Source organism: Poecile atricapillus, chromosome 1 (genome assembly GCF_030490865.1).
Source record: "Poecile atricapillus isolate bPoeAtr1 chromosome 1, bPoeAtr1.hap1, whole genome shotgun sequence".
NCBI classification, from domain to species: Eukaryota; Metazoa; Chordata; class Aves; order Passeriformes; family Paridae; genus Poecile; species Poecile atricapillus.
The window spans coordinates 178737855-178756797 of record NC_081249.1 but is presented as its reverse complement, the minus strand read 5'-3'; the positions used below and the strand labels follow the sequence as shown (position 1 = coordinate 178756797).

Here is an 18943-nt window from a genome sequence, read left to right as displayed (position 1 = left end):
CCTGACCCTGTCCCTTCAAGGAACAAACCAGCTGTGTGGGCTCTTCTTCTGCTACCCTGCACAGCACAAATCCCCATTTTCTAGGCTGGAAATAATCTGTTTTCTCCTTGAGAGACATCATCCTCTCTTCCAACCATCTCAGCTTTGCTGCCTTTCTGACTGGGAGTTTTGAGCTTAAACGAGCCTGAATTCCTACTGGAAATAATTTCTGCCCTTTCCTGTCAGCTCATCCTTCTGTTTCATGAACAGAAAAAAAGGCTGGATGGAGGTGGGGAGAGGGAAGGTATGGTCATGTATTTCAGGAATATATATTTATATATGTAAATACTCATAGCAGTAAAACTAAGGTTGCAAAAGGAACTGTAATACTTACATTATTACAGGAATAATTCTAATTTTACAGTAGCTTCTGGACTCTGCCACTGTAATATTTTCATATATTTGTTCTGTAGTGCTAACTGCTGCATCCAAACCCATCAAAATACAGAATAAAATTAAAATATAATAAATCAAATATGTGAGGTAAATAAAATTTTAAAATATTCACATCTGGTTACAATTATTTACACAAGCTAAGGACAATGAATACTCATATATAAAGTAAATAATTCAATGGCCAAAGTGGGCCACTCCCATTAAAACTTGAAATATCCTTTTGGAGTTAAAGCAACAAACTTCAAATTCTGGCATTTATAATATTCTTTATGAAGTCTGGGAAGGATTACCTTTGGAAAACCCCAACTTTTGTGTAACAGTCCTTGCAATTTTGGATGTCGTGGCATCACTGTACAGATAAACTTCATCCACACTGTGCCAGTCCACGTGGTTACGGCTCAGCTTTAGACTATGAATAGCTGCAGCAAAAAGGAACAACACTGAATTTAGGTGGAGAAAAAGGGGGGAAAAGACAAAGCCTCTTCAAAAACACAAAAACAGAGAAGGGTGATTTACACACAGAATAAAAATCTAGAGCTCCATTATGCCTGAATTTGTGTTATTTCTTACCTTGAGGAATTTTTACAGCTGGGTTTTGCCTGGCCAGGACAAGCAGCAGTTTGAAGACCACCTGTGAGGATGCTTCACATCATTCCCCTCCCACTCTCGTTTTGGAGTGGGAAATACCCAAAATATTCCCTTAAAGGGGGCAGGATAATGGAACCTGAAATACCAGAGGTGGGTTTGATGACCAGGTGGCTGCCCCAGGTATTTTCATCCCCAAAAAAAGTGGAATTTCAGCCCTCTCTCCCATGAAAGCTGCTCTGCTCTAACACAGAGGCTCTCAAGGCTCCCTTGCTAGAAGGCTCTGTTACATTTCTTCCCTTTCAGAAACATCTCAGAGCTGGAAATGCAGCTCAATGAGCCTCTGAATGAGCAATTTCTGGCACAGAACAGAATTTAGCTCTTTCAAAAGCCACTAAGAGCTCCAGCGGTTGGGATTTTTTTTTTCTGTTCGCCGATTGTGTTTTTCCAGATTTGGAACCGATTGAGCTCCGGGCTCTGACCTCATGACACACAGCCTGACTGTCAGGATTAAACAACAGGAATGTTGTGATGCAAATCAAAATCTTAGGCTTGGAGCTGGCAGGAGCCAAGCAGAGCCACAGCTCAGTTACAGGAATTTGGATTTCACCAAAATTCGCTGCTGAGGTTTTGTCGAACGCGGGGTGTGCAACATTTGGGGAGCTGACAACAGCAATAGCCCTGTGAGCAAAGAAATGGTGATTTAAGTGTCACTGCTCTTGCTGGAAAGTCCAAAGTCATGGAAAACACCCAGAGGGGCTGTTTTGGGGGTTGTTTTTTCCATAGCAAGCAGAGCTCTAATCTGTCTCCTCCCTAAATCACCCAGATGAATTTTTTATACTCTTCTAAAATCATTCTGAGAAAGCCTGAGCCACCACAATTTCCAATTTTAACTCTGCTACAGCACAAACCAGCCATGCCCAGCCAGATGTTGTGACCTTTCTCCTGCAGTATTTTTTGTTTCTTTGCCAAAGCAGACAGACTTGATGTAGACTGATGAAAAACTAAACAAAATCTGTAAGGAACACGGGGATTAAGAGAGGATTAGCCCTTGTGTTGTGGTAAACAACTGATTCACCAAAATAACTGGAATTACATTGTTGTTTTACACTGACAGAGCAAGAATGGGAAAGAAATAAGCCTGACTTTGGAGAGCAGAAATGGTCAGTCCATGAGGTTTTCAAGAATTGTTCCATCTGCATTCTGCAAAATCCCTCTCTGAGTATGATCCTGGGGAAGCTGGCAGAGGAGGGATGGAAGTTTGATGCCTTTAGAGGATGTTGTGCTCAATATCCAACACAAAGAAGAGGAAGAGATGTGGTTGAATCTCTTATTAGCACTGGTAAAACAGCAGCTTGTGGAGGAGCTGTCCTCAAATTCCTTCTGGAATCGAGTCCAGGAAGGAACAAAAAGGAACAAGTAGCTTTCCCCTATTCTGCATTAACTATTCCCACTTGGGAAGAACAAATTCCTTGCCTTTATCCTTCACTTTTTCTTCCTCAGCTCTTCCTGAATGTGGACATTGAAGGAATATCAACATTCAACTACAAGATGTGGAAGCACCAAAGTTCTTCAAATGAAGTTCTCAGGGCCAAGTGTGAGGTCCTGCACCTGGGGCAGGGCAATGCCAAGCACAGGTCCAGGCTGGAGGGAGAATGGATTGAGAGCAGCCCCCAGGAGAAGGATTTGGGGGTGCTGGTGGATGAAATCAACACAGCCCAGCCATGTGTGTCTGCAGCCAAAGAAATGGCACCAGCAGAGAGCTGGGGGTGCTCAGTCTGGAGAAGAAAAGGATCCAGGGGGTGCTCAGAGCCCCTTCCAGGGCCTGAAGAAGCTCCAGGAGAGCTGGAGAGGGACTGGGGACAAGGGATGGAGGGACAGGACCCAGGGAATGGCTTTTAGCCAGAAAAGGAGAGATGTAGGTGGGATATTGGGAAGGAATTCCTGGCTGGGAGGGTGGTGAGGGGCTGAGAGAGAATTCCCAGAGCAGCTGTGGCTGCCCCTGGATCCCTGGAAGTGTCCAAGGCCAGGCTGGACAGGGCTTGGAGTATCCTGGGACAGTGGAAGGTGTCCCTGGGCATGGCAGAGGTGGAACTGGATGAGCTTTAAGGTCCCTTCCATCCCAAACCATTCTGGGATTCCAGGGAATATCCAGCACCATTTCTCTCAATATTTAGTAACGCTCTCAAAAGACTTCCTTAAAAATTTGGCCTACAAAACTTGGTTACAAAAAAACCCAAAAGTCTAAATTTTGGTCTACAAAAATTTGGTTAACAAAACACCAGGTGAAAGTGGCAGTGACCTTCAGCAGGACCAAACCTGTCCCCTGACTGCAGAGTAACTTCTGGGAGATGTGCTATTGATGTACACATTGCATTCAAGCTCAGATAAATTTCTTACAGCACTTGGACTATGAGCTCTTCCTTTCTACTCAGAAACAGAACAAAAAAAAATAAAATAAAATCATGTGTTGGTACTTGCTTTTCAGTTTTCCTTCAGCCACAAAACATCAGGAGTTTTTTAGGTAAGTGGCAGGATCCAGAAGAGGAATATGGGCAATGCTTTCCAGAGAATCTACCAATTTGCCAATAAGGCAATAAATTTTGCAATTTTAACTGACATATTTATATCTCATTTTGATCCTTTCAGTAAATTTTGCTGACCAACACATTCCCTGCTTTGCTTTGGAGCTTTTTTTGCCTTTTTTTTTTTTACCAAAAATCTTCGGTAAGATTCTTGTCTTCACTTTTTAATTTCTATAAAAACTGTGATGTCTGTTCATCCTCATACCCTGGATGTGATGCCCACAAACCTTTTGCCTCAGGGATGGGGCTTGGAAATACCTTGGATAGTGAGAGGTGTCCCTGCTCGTGGCAGGGGGTGGAATGAGCTGGGCTTTAAGGGCCTTTCCAACCTAAACATTTCTGGGATTCAATTCTGTGATTATTTGACAGTGAAGAGATTATTAAAACCCTTGAGAGTTCAACCCAAAGGAGCTTCTGCTGCTGACAGCCCCAGGGGATGTTAATAGTGAGACAGGGAACACAGAAATGTGTCTTTGGGGAGGATTTGACAGCAGCCTGAAAAAAAATCCTAAAAAACAAACAAAAAAAAAAACCCCAAACAAAAACCAAAAAAACCAAACAAAACCCCCAAAAATAACAAACATATGAAGAAAAAAATCAAACAAAAAATGAAAAAAAATATTCAAACTGTGCTTTGCAGGCGTGGGATATCAAGGACTGACACTGCTGCTTTGCATTCCTGCAGACATCTCTGTGTAGGTGCATTTCCCCAGATGCAGAAAACCCCTGCAGACTTTTCTGGAGAAGAGAAAGCTCCAGGGAAATTTTACAGCAGCTCCCCAGAACTTGGAGGGGGCTTTTAAAACAGGGGGAACAACTTTTTACATGGGGAGACAGAGCTGGGACAAGAGGGAATGGTTTTAAACTAAAGGAAGAGAGATTTGGATTAGATGTAGGGAAGAAATTTGTTTCTCAGAGTGGTGAAGCTCTGAGGTTGCCCCTGGATCCCTGGAAGTGTCCAAGGACAGGGCTTGGAGCACCTTGGGATAGCAGAAGGTGTCCCTGCCCATGGGAGGGGGTGGAATGAGATGGGATTTAAGGTCCTTTCCAAACCAAACCACTCTGGGATTTTAGTTTGGGATTGAAGGCCAAGTCCTTGGAGATGAGGCTGAATTCTGGGTCCTTTTGTAGCCAGAACTTAGAAATGAAACATTTTTCAGGAATACCAAGACAGACACCTACAGTGTGAGTGTATGAAAAGCTCAACCCTGCTGGAGATGGAAGATGGGATCAAGAAAGGATTTCTTTCAGCTGAAGAAATCAATGAAAAAAGAAATCACACAAACCCCCAGTTTCACCACGATGCATGAACACCGAGGGAAAACACCCCCCTAAAGAGTTGAAATATGAGAAATGAACCATAAAACACAGAACAGATCTTCCTAAAGCCTTGCAGAACCTGATCTCAGCCAGGCTTTTGACTCATCTTGGGTCAAAGAGATGGAGAAAAACTGAGGAGCAGAAACCCTGCGCTGTGGTTATGCTCATGGAACCCGTGGAGACGCCAGGGATGTTCACATGGAAACATCCTCCCATCTCCAGGAGCTGAACACCTCCTGGGGCCAGCTGCTCACAATTAAACACCTTTCCTAACTAAATCCCTGCTTCTCAAACTGATGCTTTCATCCACCTGCCAACACCAAAGCACTGAGTGGATCTTTCCCCTCCAGAGTTTGACGGTGCTCAAGTCAAAATCAATCCAGGGAAAAGCATCTTTGAAGGGCTCAGGGCTGACCCTGCCTCCAAGGAGAAAGGCACTGTCATTCCAGTCAGGATAAAGAGCAGAGGAAGGATACAGACTCTCCCAAATCCTCTCCTGCCTTCTTTTTTTTCTCCCCCAAGGATTTTTAAATGAATCTGTCTTGCCAGCAGCAGGTGCCACACAAGCCTGACACGTGGTACACAGAGCTGAGAGCAGAATTTGGCTGCTGTTGTTCCTTCTGAAATGACTCTAAGGTTCTGGTACACAAACCTGTAGATTTAAGAACCTTTTCTTATTTATTTTTTACTTATTTTCTTTTTTTTTTTTAAAGAGCCATTAAAAAGGCCATTGCTCTTAATTAAAAATGTCTCACATTGCTGTCACATTTACACTGCACTTCACCACCTCTCAATTCATCAGTGTCACTATTTGTCACACAACCACCTCATTCCCATTTATTTCTTTTTTTTTTTAATTCATTACCACAACTGAACATGATTTGAGGGGGGGGGGGAAATGCATAACATAATTTCAAAATTTCAATTTATAGAAAGGCAGAAGTCCTTATTGCTTGAGTTACACCAATTCACCTTTAACAGAGCTGGGTTCCTTGTGTGAGAAGAGGCAGGAAAAAGTTTACCACAAAATATTTTGATTTCAGGCATTTTCCATTTGGACCCAATCACATTAAAAAAAAAAAAAAAAATTAAAGGAAGTCAAAAGGCAAACATTCATGTCAAAATGAATTCTCAGCATTCACAACATCCCCAGGAGCTCCAGGAATACAAAGTATGACAAGAACAACTCAAAACCTACACAGGTGCATTTACATTTTAAATTTTAAATTAAAGGTTTTAGAAGTCTAGCTCCATAATAACTGCAGTCAGTGAAAGTTTAATCACTCCTGGCTTTAATGGTGGCAGAGAGAGCCCAGTGACAAGAACTCTGGAGCCTTCTGCAATCATTAATGGCTCCTGTAAGATCTGAAATCTGAAAGATTTCACTTTCTGAAATAAATTTGCACGACATCAGCTGCTGCAAAGGTCAGGGCTGTTTTCTGCACACAGCTTCCCCTTTTGCAGCCCATGTCCAGGGGCTCATTTCATCCCAAAGCCGAGGCAAAAATGAATTATAACATAAAATTCAAGATTATTATCCAAAAGAAAGCAGCAAACAAAACATTATCTGGCAGGAACCCTCCGTTCCTGCTCTGACAGAATTCATCTCATACCAGGCCTGCTGCAACCCCTAAAAAAAAGTCACTTTTATTTTATTGAAAAAGCCAAACCACACACAAAGAGTGCAAGAAACAAATGTTCACACTTTTCATCAGTCACAAACAATTCTAATAAGAATTACTGCATGACACTATCAGCATCTACTTTTCTCTAGGACTCACAACGCTTCTAATTTTCCTCTAAGTTTTAGGATGCTTTTTCCTTCCCCTTGGAAGGAAATGGCATGGATACAACTCAAAAAAAACTAAAGCATGTAAATCTAACATTTAACTGAGAGAAGCAAATTAGAATTTAAAGCTTCCTAAGCCAGGAGAACTACCAAAAAAAAAAAGAAATCTCCAATTACTGTACCTTGGGAATGCTTTCGCTTAAGACATGCAGCATCTGATTTCTCCTTATATCCTCTCCATTTGAACAAAGAAGGGAGGGAGAAGGGAGGGAGGTAGTAGAGAACTAAAAGTAAAAACACTGAGCTTCAAAGTAAAATTTTTAAAAGGGGTGTCATTTTTTTTTTTTCATTAGTATCATCATTTTTAGGAAAAAAAAAAAAAAGAAAGAAGTCACATTTTCTAGAAAGAACTAAAATGTATGTATTAAAAAAAAAACAACTCCAAAATAACCCAGATTTTGTAGCAGAAAGTGTCAGGACCCAAACTAAGCTTCTTTACTTTTCATAACCAGTTATGGCATCACAACAGAGCTAAAGAAAGAGGGACCAGAGTCCCACAACCTAAAGCATCATCCCCCTCTTGGTACAGGGTAGAACAAACTGACCCTTCCTAAATTTACACTAAAAACCTCCATTTTAAGCACAGCTCTGGATTTTTGGGGTTTTTTTTCCCCCCAAAGAGTGTAAGAGGATGGTTAAAAGTCAGATTAGACAAAATCTCTTCCTGCTGCCCTGCAGGACTCAGAACTCCCTGATCCAGTAAAGTGACATTCCACACTTGTGTCACCTGCCACAGTCATCCCAACAGCTCTGTCAGCAGCTGCCTCAGTACAGGTGAAAATTAAATGCATTTATTGCTGCACATCACTTCTCTGGGGGGTTGGAAAAATCAGGCTCAGAGCTACAGCACTCGGGAATCCACGGAATAATTTAATCTACAATATTTTACTGGCTGTGGGAAAGCAACTCTCAGGAAGAATGAACACAGGCAGCTCAAGAAAAATAGAATAAAAATTGCTTTTCATGCTGAGGGTGGTAAAATATTGACCAGGGTGCCCAGAGAGGCTGTGGAGTCTGTTGTTGGAGATACTGAAAATCCCACAGGAAACATCCCAAGCTCTCATCACATCCTTGAGCTTGGATTTGAGCAACCTCAGAGATCCCTCCTGTCCAGCACAACTCTCCAATTCTGTGAACAGGGCTTTCCCATTTAAAGGTGAACTCAGCTGAGCCAAAAATCTGTATGAATTTTTTATACAGTGAGAAAATACTGTTTGAAAGCTAAGACAAAAAAAAAAAAAATCAGCTCCTCCAAATGCAATTTTTCGAGGTTTTGTGGCCTTGACCACATGCTGAAATTCTGTAAGGAAAAAACCCAGCAGAGTTCTGCTGTCTCAAAATCAATGCACTGAAATATTAATTCTAACTGAAAGGAGGGTTTTTTTTTTCCCTATATTTCTATCATTGAATCACAGACTTGACCACAATATTTTCTGGCAGAGGGACTGCTGGGTTGATCTGTTCCAATCCTCTCCACAGATCAGGATCAACTTTAAAGCCAGATCCAATTTCAGGTTTGAATCAGGTTGCTTGGGTGATTTCCAGCTGAGTTTTGAGCTTCTCTCTGTGCAAATACAAAGAACTGTATCTGTTCCTACCTTCCTACCCCATAAATAAAGCTTTCAGCTTCACTTCATCATCACTAAACAAATATACCTGAAAAAGGTGATGGAGCAATGGATGATAGAAACTGAACTGGTCTTGTTTTATCTCAGAGCAGCCTGGATATGTCAGAAATCTCTGGATAATGCTGCTCCTTTGATGGGCTACTTCAGACAGGTCCTGAACTCACTGTCTGCCTAAAAAAAGCAGTTTCTAAATCTTCTGCTATTCTGTAAATTTTAAGCTCATTCACTGCTACACAGGTGAACCTCTCCAGCTCTCCTGGAGCCCCTTCAGGCCCTGCAAGGGGCTCTGAGCTCTCCCTGGAGCCTTCTCTTGTCCAGGTGAGCACCCCCAGCTCTCCCAGCCTGGCTCCAGAGCTGGACACAGAATTCCAGAGGGATCTCACCAGAGCAGAGGGAAAGAATCCCCTCCCTTCACCCCCTGGCCAAGCTCCTTTTGGTCACCAAGTGCCCCATTTCTGCATCCTGCCATTCTAATAACAATAATTTACCTGAAGTACTGAAGGGGGATTAGGCACCAAGAGGAGTCACTGGCATCAGGCATCATAAACCAAGCTCACTTTGAAATTAAAATTGAAATTAAAATGAAATTAAAATACTCTGCAAGGATGAAACTCAAAATGCAACTAGAGCTTGCTCAGCAAAGGAGTGATCTCCCTGCTGCCCCATGGAAAACAGAGCTTGGGGAATCATTCACTGTCATCTGTGATTTCTGCTCCCTTCTGCATTTAAAGCTCCTGGTGCTTTATTTTATTTATTATATTATTTGTAGGCTGCAGGTTGGAGACCTTTTTCCTGAATAATTCTGCACTTTCAGAGGAAGGATTGTTTGGATTAAGAGTTTAATAATGGGCCATTTATCCTTCCTATCACCACCAAAAGCCCTGGATGAAGCTTGGTTATTTCCTTGTTAACACGCTGCAATCCAGGAGCAGAATTAATAAATTTAATCACTGGAGTACAAAGGGACTTTTACAACAGCTTATATTAATTTTGCTGAGGAATCAGAGGATGTGGCCAGTTTTTCATCCCTCACAAAGCTTTATCACAGCACTGGGAACAGTGACTTTGCCTCCCAATGGATATTTCCAGATTTATCTCAACTTTCACTGATCATAAATAAAAGGTACCTGTAAATCTTTATGGCACCAAAAACTGTTTGATACAGGATGCAATTACAACAAATTGGAGCATTTAAGAAATGTATAAACCGAATTTCAGCTAACCATGTTTACTTCACCAGCAATAATACAAGTGGCACAGTTTCTCCCAGCACCACTGCAGATGGAATTGTGGATGCCAGAGGATCCAAGAGGAACTGAGAGGCAAATCAGAATGACAAAACCACTTTTCACACACTGACAGCTGTAATTGTCCTGCAACTCTCCTATTACTACCAAAAAACCCTGTTGAATCCTGCTGGTGACTTGACATACATTCCACTGAAGTGATGCCTGACACAGCTTGGGGACTTTGTTTGAGTTTTTTAATTTCTTTGTTGTAGTATTTTTTTGCTTGTTTGGGTTTTTTGTTTGGGTTTTTGTTTGGGTTTTTTTCTTTTTTTATTTTCTTTTTTAACTTTGGTTTTAGAAAAGGCACTGGTGCCTGAATTTGGAGTTTTTTTCTGATCTTTTATGTTTTTATAAATATCAGCGGTCACATCTTTCTCATCACTCTCCCCAGTCCATCCAACATCAAATCTGGAAATTTCTGTTCCATAGTCCAGACTTTATCTGGAAAAAAACCCAACCCTGATCTCTCTTATTTACTCTATCAGGAAAATCCAAGTACCACTTGTAGCCATCCATCCATGTATCCATCCTTCCTTCCTTCAAAAATTAAACTACCAAAGTCTGGGAGCACTCAGGAACTAGAAAAATTTGCTTTCCATGTAAAACCCATAAATCCACTGCCACTAACAACCCTGAGCTTTGTGCCTCTGGGACAATAAATCAGAAATGCAGGTAGAAGTGCCTTGCAGAAGGATGTTTGTACAGGCACAGTGCTGTGGCTCAGGTCACACCACTTCATGCACCTTTCTGACAGAGCTGTTGAAGCAGAAGATTGTTCTGCAGCCTTGGCCAGGTGAAAAGATCTTTGAAAGCAGAATAGAGAAAAAAAAATAATTAATAATGAAACAAACTCCCTAAATCAACAAATGGTTGAAAACACTTTGGTTTTCCTTACAGTAATTACAGAATTACCCTGAGTATTGCTGTGCTTCCAATTTATTAACGAGGTTTTATTTCTGTGGTCCTGCAGCTCACACATAAGAAGTCATGGCCAAAACCCAGCCATTCCCACACTAACTGCTTTGTAAAAATAAAGTTTCTTTGTAAAGAATAACACAACCAAATCCCTACTAAAATATCTTGAGGGCCCTCTGTACTTGCAGTTTGTGGTTTGTAGATTGTTCAAGCAAGTGACAGCTAAAAAAAAGGGGGAAGGAAAAAAAAATACTGAATTTTTGCTGTGCAACACCTGCTCTGAGCAATCAATTAAACTGTGTACATGAAATAATAGATCAGTGATTTCAGAAATCTGTTCTTAAAAAATGTTCCCTGCAGCAGACCAAGATTCTCAGCAGCACTACCTGAGCATCCTCAGCCTGCTTGTAAAAATGCAAGGACTTCCCAAACAGAATGAATGCTCAAGATTTACTGCAGCTGAAAACTAATAAATGCAGCCTGAATAAAAATGGAAAATGGAATGTGATTTGTAAAAATGATCCTACTCCCTTTAGGGCAGAATTAGGGATGCTGGCCAGAGAACTATCAGCCAGTTTGCCTTTGGACACTGACTCCTCTTGTCCCATCAAGAGATTTTAGTTTGAAGTGAGATTTCAAACACAATTAAAAGATGTGAAACACAATGGGAACAAGATGTTTCTCCATGATTTACTTTTTACAGCATTCCCCAAACGTGCTGCAGCAGGAAACCCCACACTGGAAAATGGGAGAACAAACTGATGTTCCCCAATTTACAGCATGAAAAACCAACACAGGTCACATTCTTACTTAGGAAAAGCAGACCCCAAGTGTCCAAAAAAATATATTACAGTGATCTAAACAATCTTACCCTCCTTCCCATCAACAGGTTTGGATATTTCCATATCAAAGCTCTCCTGCAGCTGCTGGCCTTTGAAGCGGTTGAGATGCTCCTGTTCTATTAAGTTACTTTCCTCCTCTTCCAGAGGTTGCCAAGTCCCATCAATAAACCACTGTCCACGCATTACAGGGATCTTTTCTGTTTCTAAAATAAAACAAACAAAAAAAAAAACCACAAAAAAAGAATTGTTTGGTTTCGTTTTTGGGGTTTATTTATGCAACAAATCACAAACTTAGAGCAGGAAATGTAAGTGGAATCTGCAAACTTAGCAAGGCCAGATTTTCCAGCTGTGTGTGAGGATGGAAAAACAGAATTCCAGAATGGTTTGGGTTGGATGGGAGCTTAAAATGCATCCAGTGCCACCCCCTGCCATGGCAGGGACACCTTCCACTGTCCCAGGTTTATCCAAGCCCTGTCCAGCCTGGCCTTGGACACTTCCAGGGCATTTCCAACAACCCAAATGACACATCAATTAGCATAAATGGCAACATTAAAAATGCAAGTTTTTGTTTTTTAATTAAAGTCAGTGTTTCTCTGAGGGCTGGTTTTGGTTGCTGCTGTTGTAGTTTCAGTTTTGGTTCTCCAAATGAGGGAAGTGGGGGCTCAGCATTTGTTGTGCACGTGGCGAAAGAGAAATCTCTTAAAAAAATATAACTTGGTGCTTATTCTACATCAAACTGTGCTTAATTTTTGCCCACATTAACTACAGAGAGCAAAAAATCCCCTCTTACACCCATCCTTGTGAGCAAGCTGGGACAGTGACAACTCAGTTTTGAATTTCTCCTCCTACATCTGGAAAATCAAGGAGAAATACAATGTGTGCCTGTGCTCCACAAGCCTCAAAGACCTCCCCCCCCACCCCAAATCCAAGTTTTCATGGAATTAACACAAATTTGGGTCTGCTGAGAGCAGAGCAGTGGGAGCAGTGACCTCCAGTGCACACTGGGAGTGTGTGTGTATATATAATATTTATGTATGTATAGACTGACTTGGCCAAAAGCAAATATCCTGTGTTACACTGACCACAAAGGTTTAGCTCTACAAAGCAAATAAGAACTCAACCACACACAAAAAAAAAAGGCTTAAAAAATAAAAAAAAAAGGGGGATGAGGGGGAAAAAAAAAAAATAGGTTTCACTGCTCCAAGATCTGTTCTGTCCTGGAGGGTGGAAAAAAAGCTGGTAAGGACAAATTGGAAAAGAAACAATAGATGCAAACATGCAGTAAATGGAATTGAGGTTAAAATGAAAGATGAAACAATAGATTTCAGAGTTACTGAGCACAGAAGGGATCTCTGATCTGTCACCAGAGCTGGCTGAGGTGAGCCAGCCACAGGCAGTGGTTTTCAGCCTGGTCCCAAGGCTCTGTGAGCACCTGCAGAGGTTCAGGTCACAAAAACTCCACTACAAACACACCACGAGTGCTTGCTGTGCCCAAAAGTCATTTCCACACCAGAAATCAGATTGTGCCAGAGCATTGCAAACAGAATTTACTCAGAACCTCTGAACTACCCTGAGTTTTTCATCCCTCAGACCACTGAATGTAAAAGCCACAAAAATAAAAGGAAAATCACCTCGAAATAATCTCCCCACAGGGCAAGGAACACTCCAAAGGTTCCAAAGCCAATTTGGAAAGCTTTGCAGTAAGAGATTTACAGGAAAACACCATTTCCACAGCCCCAGCAGTGACAATCAGCTCTGACCTCTGTGGCAGGAGGATGCCACACGGGTGGGTGATGGCACCTTGACATTGGTACCGGCAAGGAAAGGTGGGCAGCAGGAAAACTCACGGCAGGGAATAAAGCAGATATTCAGGAGACCAAATTCCCACTGAACTTCCTTCACCTGCCTCTCCCTGAGCTCTCCTGAGTGCAGAACAGCCCCTCTGTGCACACCTGACACAAACTTCCCAGGAGAGCATCTCCAGCTCCCTCATCCCAGCTTCCCACAGATCCCACACTCCCACAGATCCCACATTCCCACAGACCCCACATTCCCACAGATCCCACATTCCCACAGATCCCACATTCCCACAGATCCCACATTCCCACAGATCCCACATTCCCACAGATCCCAGCTTCCCACAGATCCCACATTCCCACAGACCCCACATTCCCACAGATCCCAGCTTCCCACAGATCCCACATTCCCACAGATCCCACATTCCCACAGACCCCACATTCCCACAGACCCCACATTCCCACAGACCCCACATTCCCACAGACCCCACATTCCCACAGATCCCAGCTTCCCACAGATCCCACATTCCCACAGATCCCAGCTCCCCACAGATCCCACATTCCCACAGACCCCAGCTTCCCACAGATCCCAGCTTCCCACAGATCCCACATTCCCACAGATCCCACATTCCCACAGATCCCACATTCCCACAGATCCCACATTCCCACAGACCCCACATTCCCACAGATCCCACATTCCCACAGATCCCACATTCCCACAGACCCCACATTCCCACAGACCCCACATTCCCACAGACCCCACATTCCCACAGACCCCACATTCCCACAGATCCCACATTCCCAGGACCCCACATTCCCACAGATCCCAGCTGCTGTCCCAGGCACTGGACACGCTGCTTCCCCCTCCTCACCCAAGCTCTCCCATCCCCTGCAGCCTCAGCCCAGCAGGGGTGGCCTGACCAAAACACAAAAGTAGTTTGAGACCCAGTTCTGCCATTCAGCTGCTTTTGCCCTCCTAAAATAGAGGAGGTGAAATTGCTGGGAGCTGAATTCCTGCTGCTCTGGGTGCTCATGAGCCATCAGCTCCAATAAAGAGGCTGGAGTGTTCTAAGGGTGTGGTTGTGTAGTGGAAATTAATCCTCAAAAATATCAGAAAAACCAAAGTTCTGAGTGGCTACAAAATGCAGAAGCCAACAGAGGCTGCGAGTTAAGAAAGAAAAAAAACCCCAATATTTAATTTCTATTATTATATATATATATTTCAATATAGATTAATTTTATTATATATTATATATATTATTATATATTACTATATATAATGTATTACTATATAAAATATATTACTATATATTATATATTACTATTATATAATATTCTATATAATATATAATATATACTATAATATATTATAGAATACTATATATAATATTAATATAATGCTATTATATAATGATATATAATAAATAATATAATTGTATATAACATTATATATAATATAATTTATATTATATATAATGTAATATATTATAAAATATATAATATATTATACTATATATAATACTATTATATATAATACTATTATATATATAATATAATTTTATATAATATTATATAATTAATATTATATAATATATAATAATGCGTAACTTTAATATAATAGATATAATTTATATATTATATAAAATTAATATTTATATTGTATATTTATATAATATTTTATATGATATACATTGATATATAATGTTAAAATATATAATTATATAATATATAAAGAATATATATTAAACATATGTTAATATATTATTATACTATATATTGTATAAAAATATATTCCTATATTTATACATTGTATATTTATTTTTATTGTAATAGATTATAATAAATTATATATTTTTTTTCATATTTAAATTTCCAGAAAATTCAATATTTCATGAAAATTCAGACTAACTTTGGAGTCTACATCCCATCAATGGAGGGTGAAAGGTGAGTATTCAGTTTCCACAAACTGAGAGTTAAGCACAGCAGCATCACCACACACAGCAGCTTCTTTCCCCAAATTTTGCTGTATTCCCAGACATTTTACACCTGTCAGAAACCCCCATTTTTCAGCCCATCCAATGCTCACAGATGCAGCCAGGCTGTCCTGCCAAACAAAGCTGTGTCTGCAGGAAGAAATGAGAAGTGAGGGGAGATAAAGACTCCCTTTGTGGCTGCAGCACTGACAGGGTGATGTCAGATGTTAATCCTCACTGGGAAAAATCTGGGAGCAATTCCTTAATTCTTGCCTAAGCAGCCTGATGAGGCTCCATTCACTGAATCCACAGGCACAGAGAAGTTTTTTCAAATAATAATCATATGAATACTATTTTGTACTCCAAACTGAATGAACACAAGACACCTCTTTTTCAGTTTTGAAGGGCTGCAAGTTTTTCACATGGGAATTTCCACCTACAGATTGCTAAAATTCTAACTATCAAGTAATAAAGTAAACTTTTTTTTTTTTTTCTTTGCCTGAGAGAGACTTTCCCAGAGTGGTTCCTTACAAGAGCAGCTCTCAAACATAACTTGAGCCCTTCCCAGAAAGGCTCAGCCAGGAAAAGCTATTTGAAATAAGAAAAATTTTAACATAAAATCTCTGAGGAACAGTTGAGTTTAGGAATAAATTAATATATCTGGCTTTGGAAAGGGTGCTCATATGCAAATATAAATTATTTTCAGATCCAAAGACAATTATGGAGGTTTGAAAAACCTGAGGCAATTCTGTTTTCCAGCTCTGTGGGATTTTGGGGGACCAAGAAGTTGCTTTTTTTTTCCCCTCTCCATTCCCTCCTTTAAACAGTTGGATGCTCTGAACCACAAACTGCTTTTGTTTCCCATCACAAGCTGGGGGGCAGGTTTGAACACTGAGCTCCAGGGAAACCTCAAGAGAAAACCACCTGGGAGGAAGAGGAAGCCAGAAAATGACATTTCCTGCCATCAGCAGCACGGTTTGAAAACTGAAAAACAGAAAAATGAACGCTGCAGAAGTGAGATAATCAAATCTTTGATCACACAAAAAAACCCAACATTTCCTGTGAAGCCAGGCTGGGAGAGCTGGGAATGTTCACCTGGAGAAGGGAAGGATCCAGGGACACCTCAGAGCTCCTGAAGGGGCTCCAGGAGAGCTGGAGAGGGGACAAGGGATGGAGGGACAGGACACAGGGAATGGCTCCCAGTGCCAGAGGGCAGGGATGGATGGGAGATTGGGAATTGGGAATTCCTGGCTGGGAGGATGAATTGTGGCTGCCCCTGGATCCCTGGAAGTGTCCAAGACCAGGTTGGACAGGGTTTGGAGCAGCCTGGGATGGTGGAAGGTGTCCCTGCCATGGCAGGGGTGGAATGGGATGGGATTTAAGGTCCCTCCAACCCAAACCATTCCATGACTCTCTGAGAACCTCCAATTCTATGGCAACCAAATTCCAAAGGTCCCCAGCTCCGAAAGCAAGTGACACTTCAGTTAATGAAGACAGGGAAGTGCATCAGTGGTAATTCCATGGAACTCTGGACGGGGAAATAATTTCACACAAGAGATTTTGCAATGAAATCTGTGACTGGGAAAGAGGCTCCTCACCACATTTCCTCTGCTTCATCCTGCACAGGGGCTGCCACTGAAAAACTCCCAAGTTTAACCCAGAAGATTTAATGCAAACTTGTTTCAGTAAAGAGCATTAAAAAGTGATGAACCAGAATTGCCATTTCAGCACTCAATTCCACCAATTTTTTAGCACTCACTTATCCCCCTTCAATAAATTCATTCATGTCTTGTAAACTCAGATATTTCAGAAAGCTTAAACTACATTCTTTCAATTACTTTTGTTTTATGGAAGAGTTAAAGACACTGGAATTACATCATGTTGTAATTAATTTTATTTTGTCAATACAGAATTCCAAATCTATAACATGAAGCGTTATTTATCCTTATCCCTGCAATCTCAATCCCTAGGAAAGGATTTGCCTTGATTTCTTTACTGCCTTAAGTCTTGCACCATATAATCTGCAGCTGGCAGTGCTTCAGACTGAAAGATATCAACATATTTTACTGGTTATACACTCCCATGGTTTATTTATAAAAGAATTTCTACATTAATCTGAATGGTGGAGATTAAAAGTAGATGAAAACCACTTAATTTTAATTAGTCACACGTATTTTACCACTTTTAGAGGAAATCACTTTAAGAGATTTACTCTGCAACAAAGGATTCATTTATTTTTGCACAAATGGGGTTTTTTTTTCCCCCTGAAAATCCAAAGAATAAAAGAATACGAGTGCTGTAATTAATGGTGTGATAAGAACATGAGTGATTTGCATTATGATAATCACCAAAATCCTCTGAATAATGAGAATTATGTTGAAATAAAAACCATATGCAACATATAAACTGCATGTGTATGTAGTGTATGTGGATAACCCAGCTATTCTTCCTCATGATGATCTTTAAAACTCTGTGTTCATATCTAATATAAATTAGAATAAAGAACAGGCTAATCCATCACAAAACCAAAGTATTAACTGAGTGTTAAAACAGTATTAATATTAATTTAATATTTTTAATTATTATTAATTAAATAAGTATTAAAACAAAGTATTAACTGAGCAGAATTTGCCTTAATTTCCCTTTTAACACATCAATTCCATCACTGAGTTCCTGCCACCACATTGCTGGACAGGGCATAGCCTTAAATTTCAATTTTGCACAGCTCAAAGAACCCTTTTTCACCTGCCTTAATTCAGGACCACAAAACTAAGATAAATCAGAGATAAGAACTCAACTGCTGGCCAAGCCCAGGCACTCTGCCTGGCCCATCACTCCCAAGACACTTATGATGATTTACCCACAAATGAGATCTAAGAGGTTAATAGAATATTCAGAGGTTCAGAAATTTAAATTAAAGCTGGTGTTTTGCTCAAATTGACAATTCCCAGCTCTCCAAGCCCAAAGCCAAGGAGTTAAGCAAGAAACACAGGTTTATAAACACTACCAGGTCGAGATCCTTTTCAGTGCAGTCATTCCAGATTCTTCATTTTCGGTGTTGTAACATTTCCTTAAATTTGATTTCCTTCCTACTACAGTGGCAAACATTTTGCAGCATGTGAGAATAATATCTGCACAAGCTGGAGGTAACTTTGAGGCTACAAATGTGACATCTAAAACTGAAAGTTACTTAAATAATGAAGTGCTCATACATTTACCAAGGACCTGTTCCAGGACACTTGCAGGGATGGGCCACCCACACTTTTCTGGGCAACCTCTGGCAGTGCCTATCTATAGAAATATGAATAAATAAATATATAAAAATATATTCCAGAATAAGATCAAGGGTGCTGTTGGTGAATTTAAAAAAAAATTGTTATCCATTGCTGTTATATCAAGCCTAAGATCATGTTTTGGATATATTTAATCAGAAACTTCAGTGATAGGACAAGGAGATAAGAGTTCAAAGTGAAAGAACTGGAATTTACTTTAGATATGTGGAAGAAATTCTTGTCTGTGAGGATGGTGGTGGTGTAATAAAATAGCCCCAAACTAAAACTGCATTATTTCACATTTGCTACCTGACACAACACACTTCAACTATTTTCTTTTTTTGAAAAAAAGCTTAACACTGCTCACCTTTCTAGCTCTCCTTCACCTTATTTCAGAACACAGCAGGTGACTGACTTTTAAATAAATGGAGCCACTTGTTTCATGCCAGCCTGG

General features: G+C 40.6%; 1 protein-coding gene across 2 annotated transcripts in view; it reads right to left on the bottom strand.

The window, feature by feature from the left end:
• The window catches only part of DDHD1 (DDHD domain containing 1), a 62712-nt gene that overhangs the window by 35899 nt on the left and 7870 nt on the right, over window positions 1-18943 (bottom strand). Inside the window, exons 2-4 of one of the 2 annotated variants that reach the window (XM_058829229.1) lie at window positions 11478-11651; window positions 6897-6998; window positions 726-854 (exon numbers count right to left, since the gene is read on the bottom strand). In XM_058829229.1, coding sequence (XP_058685212.1) covers window positions 726-854; window positions 6897-6998; window positions 11478-11651 — 405 coding nt within the window. The remainder of the gene's footprint in view (window positions 1-725; window positions 855-6896; window positions 6999-11477; window positions 11652-18943) is intronic. The other variant, XM_058829230.1, reaches the window with a different exon arrangement.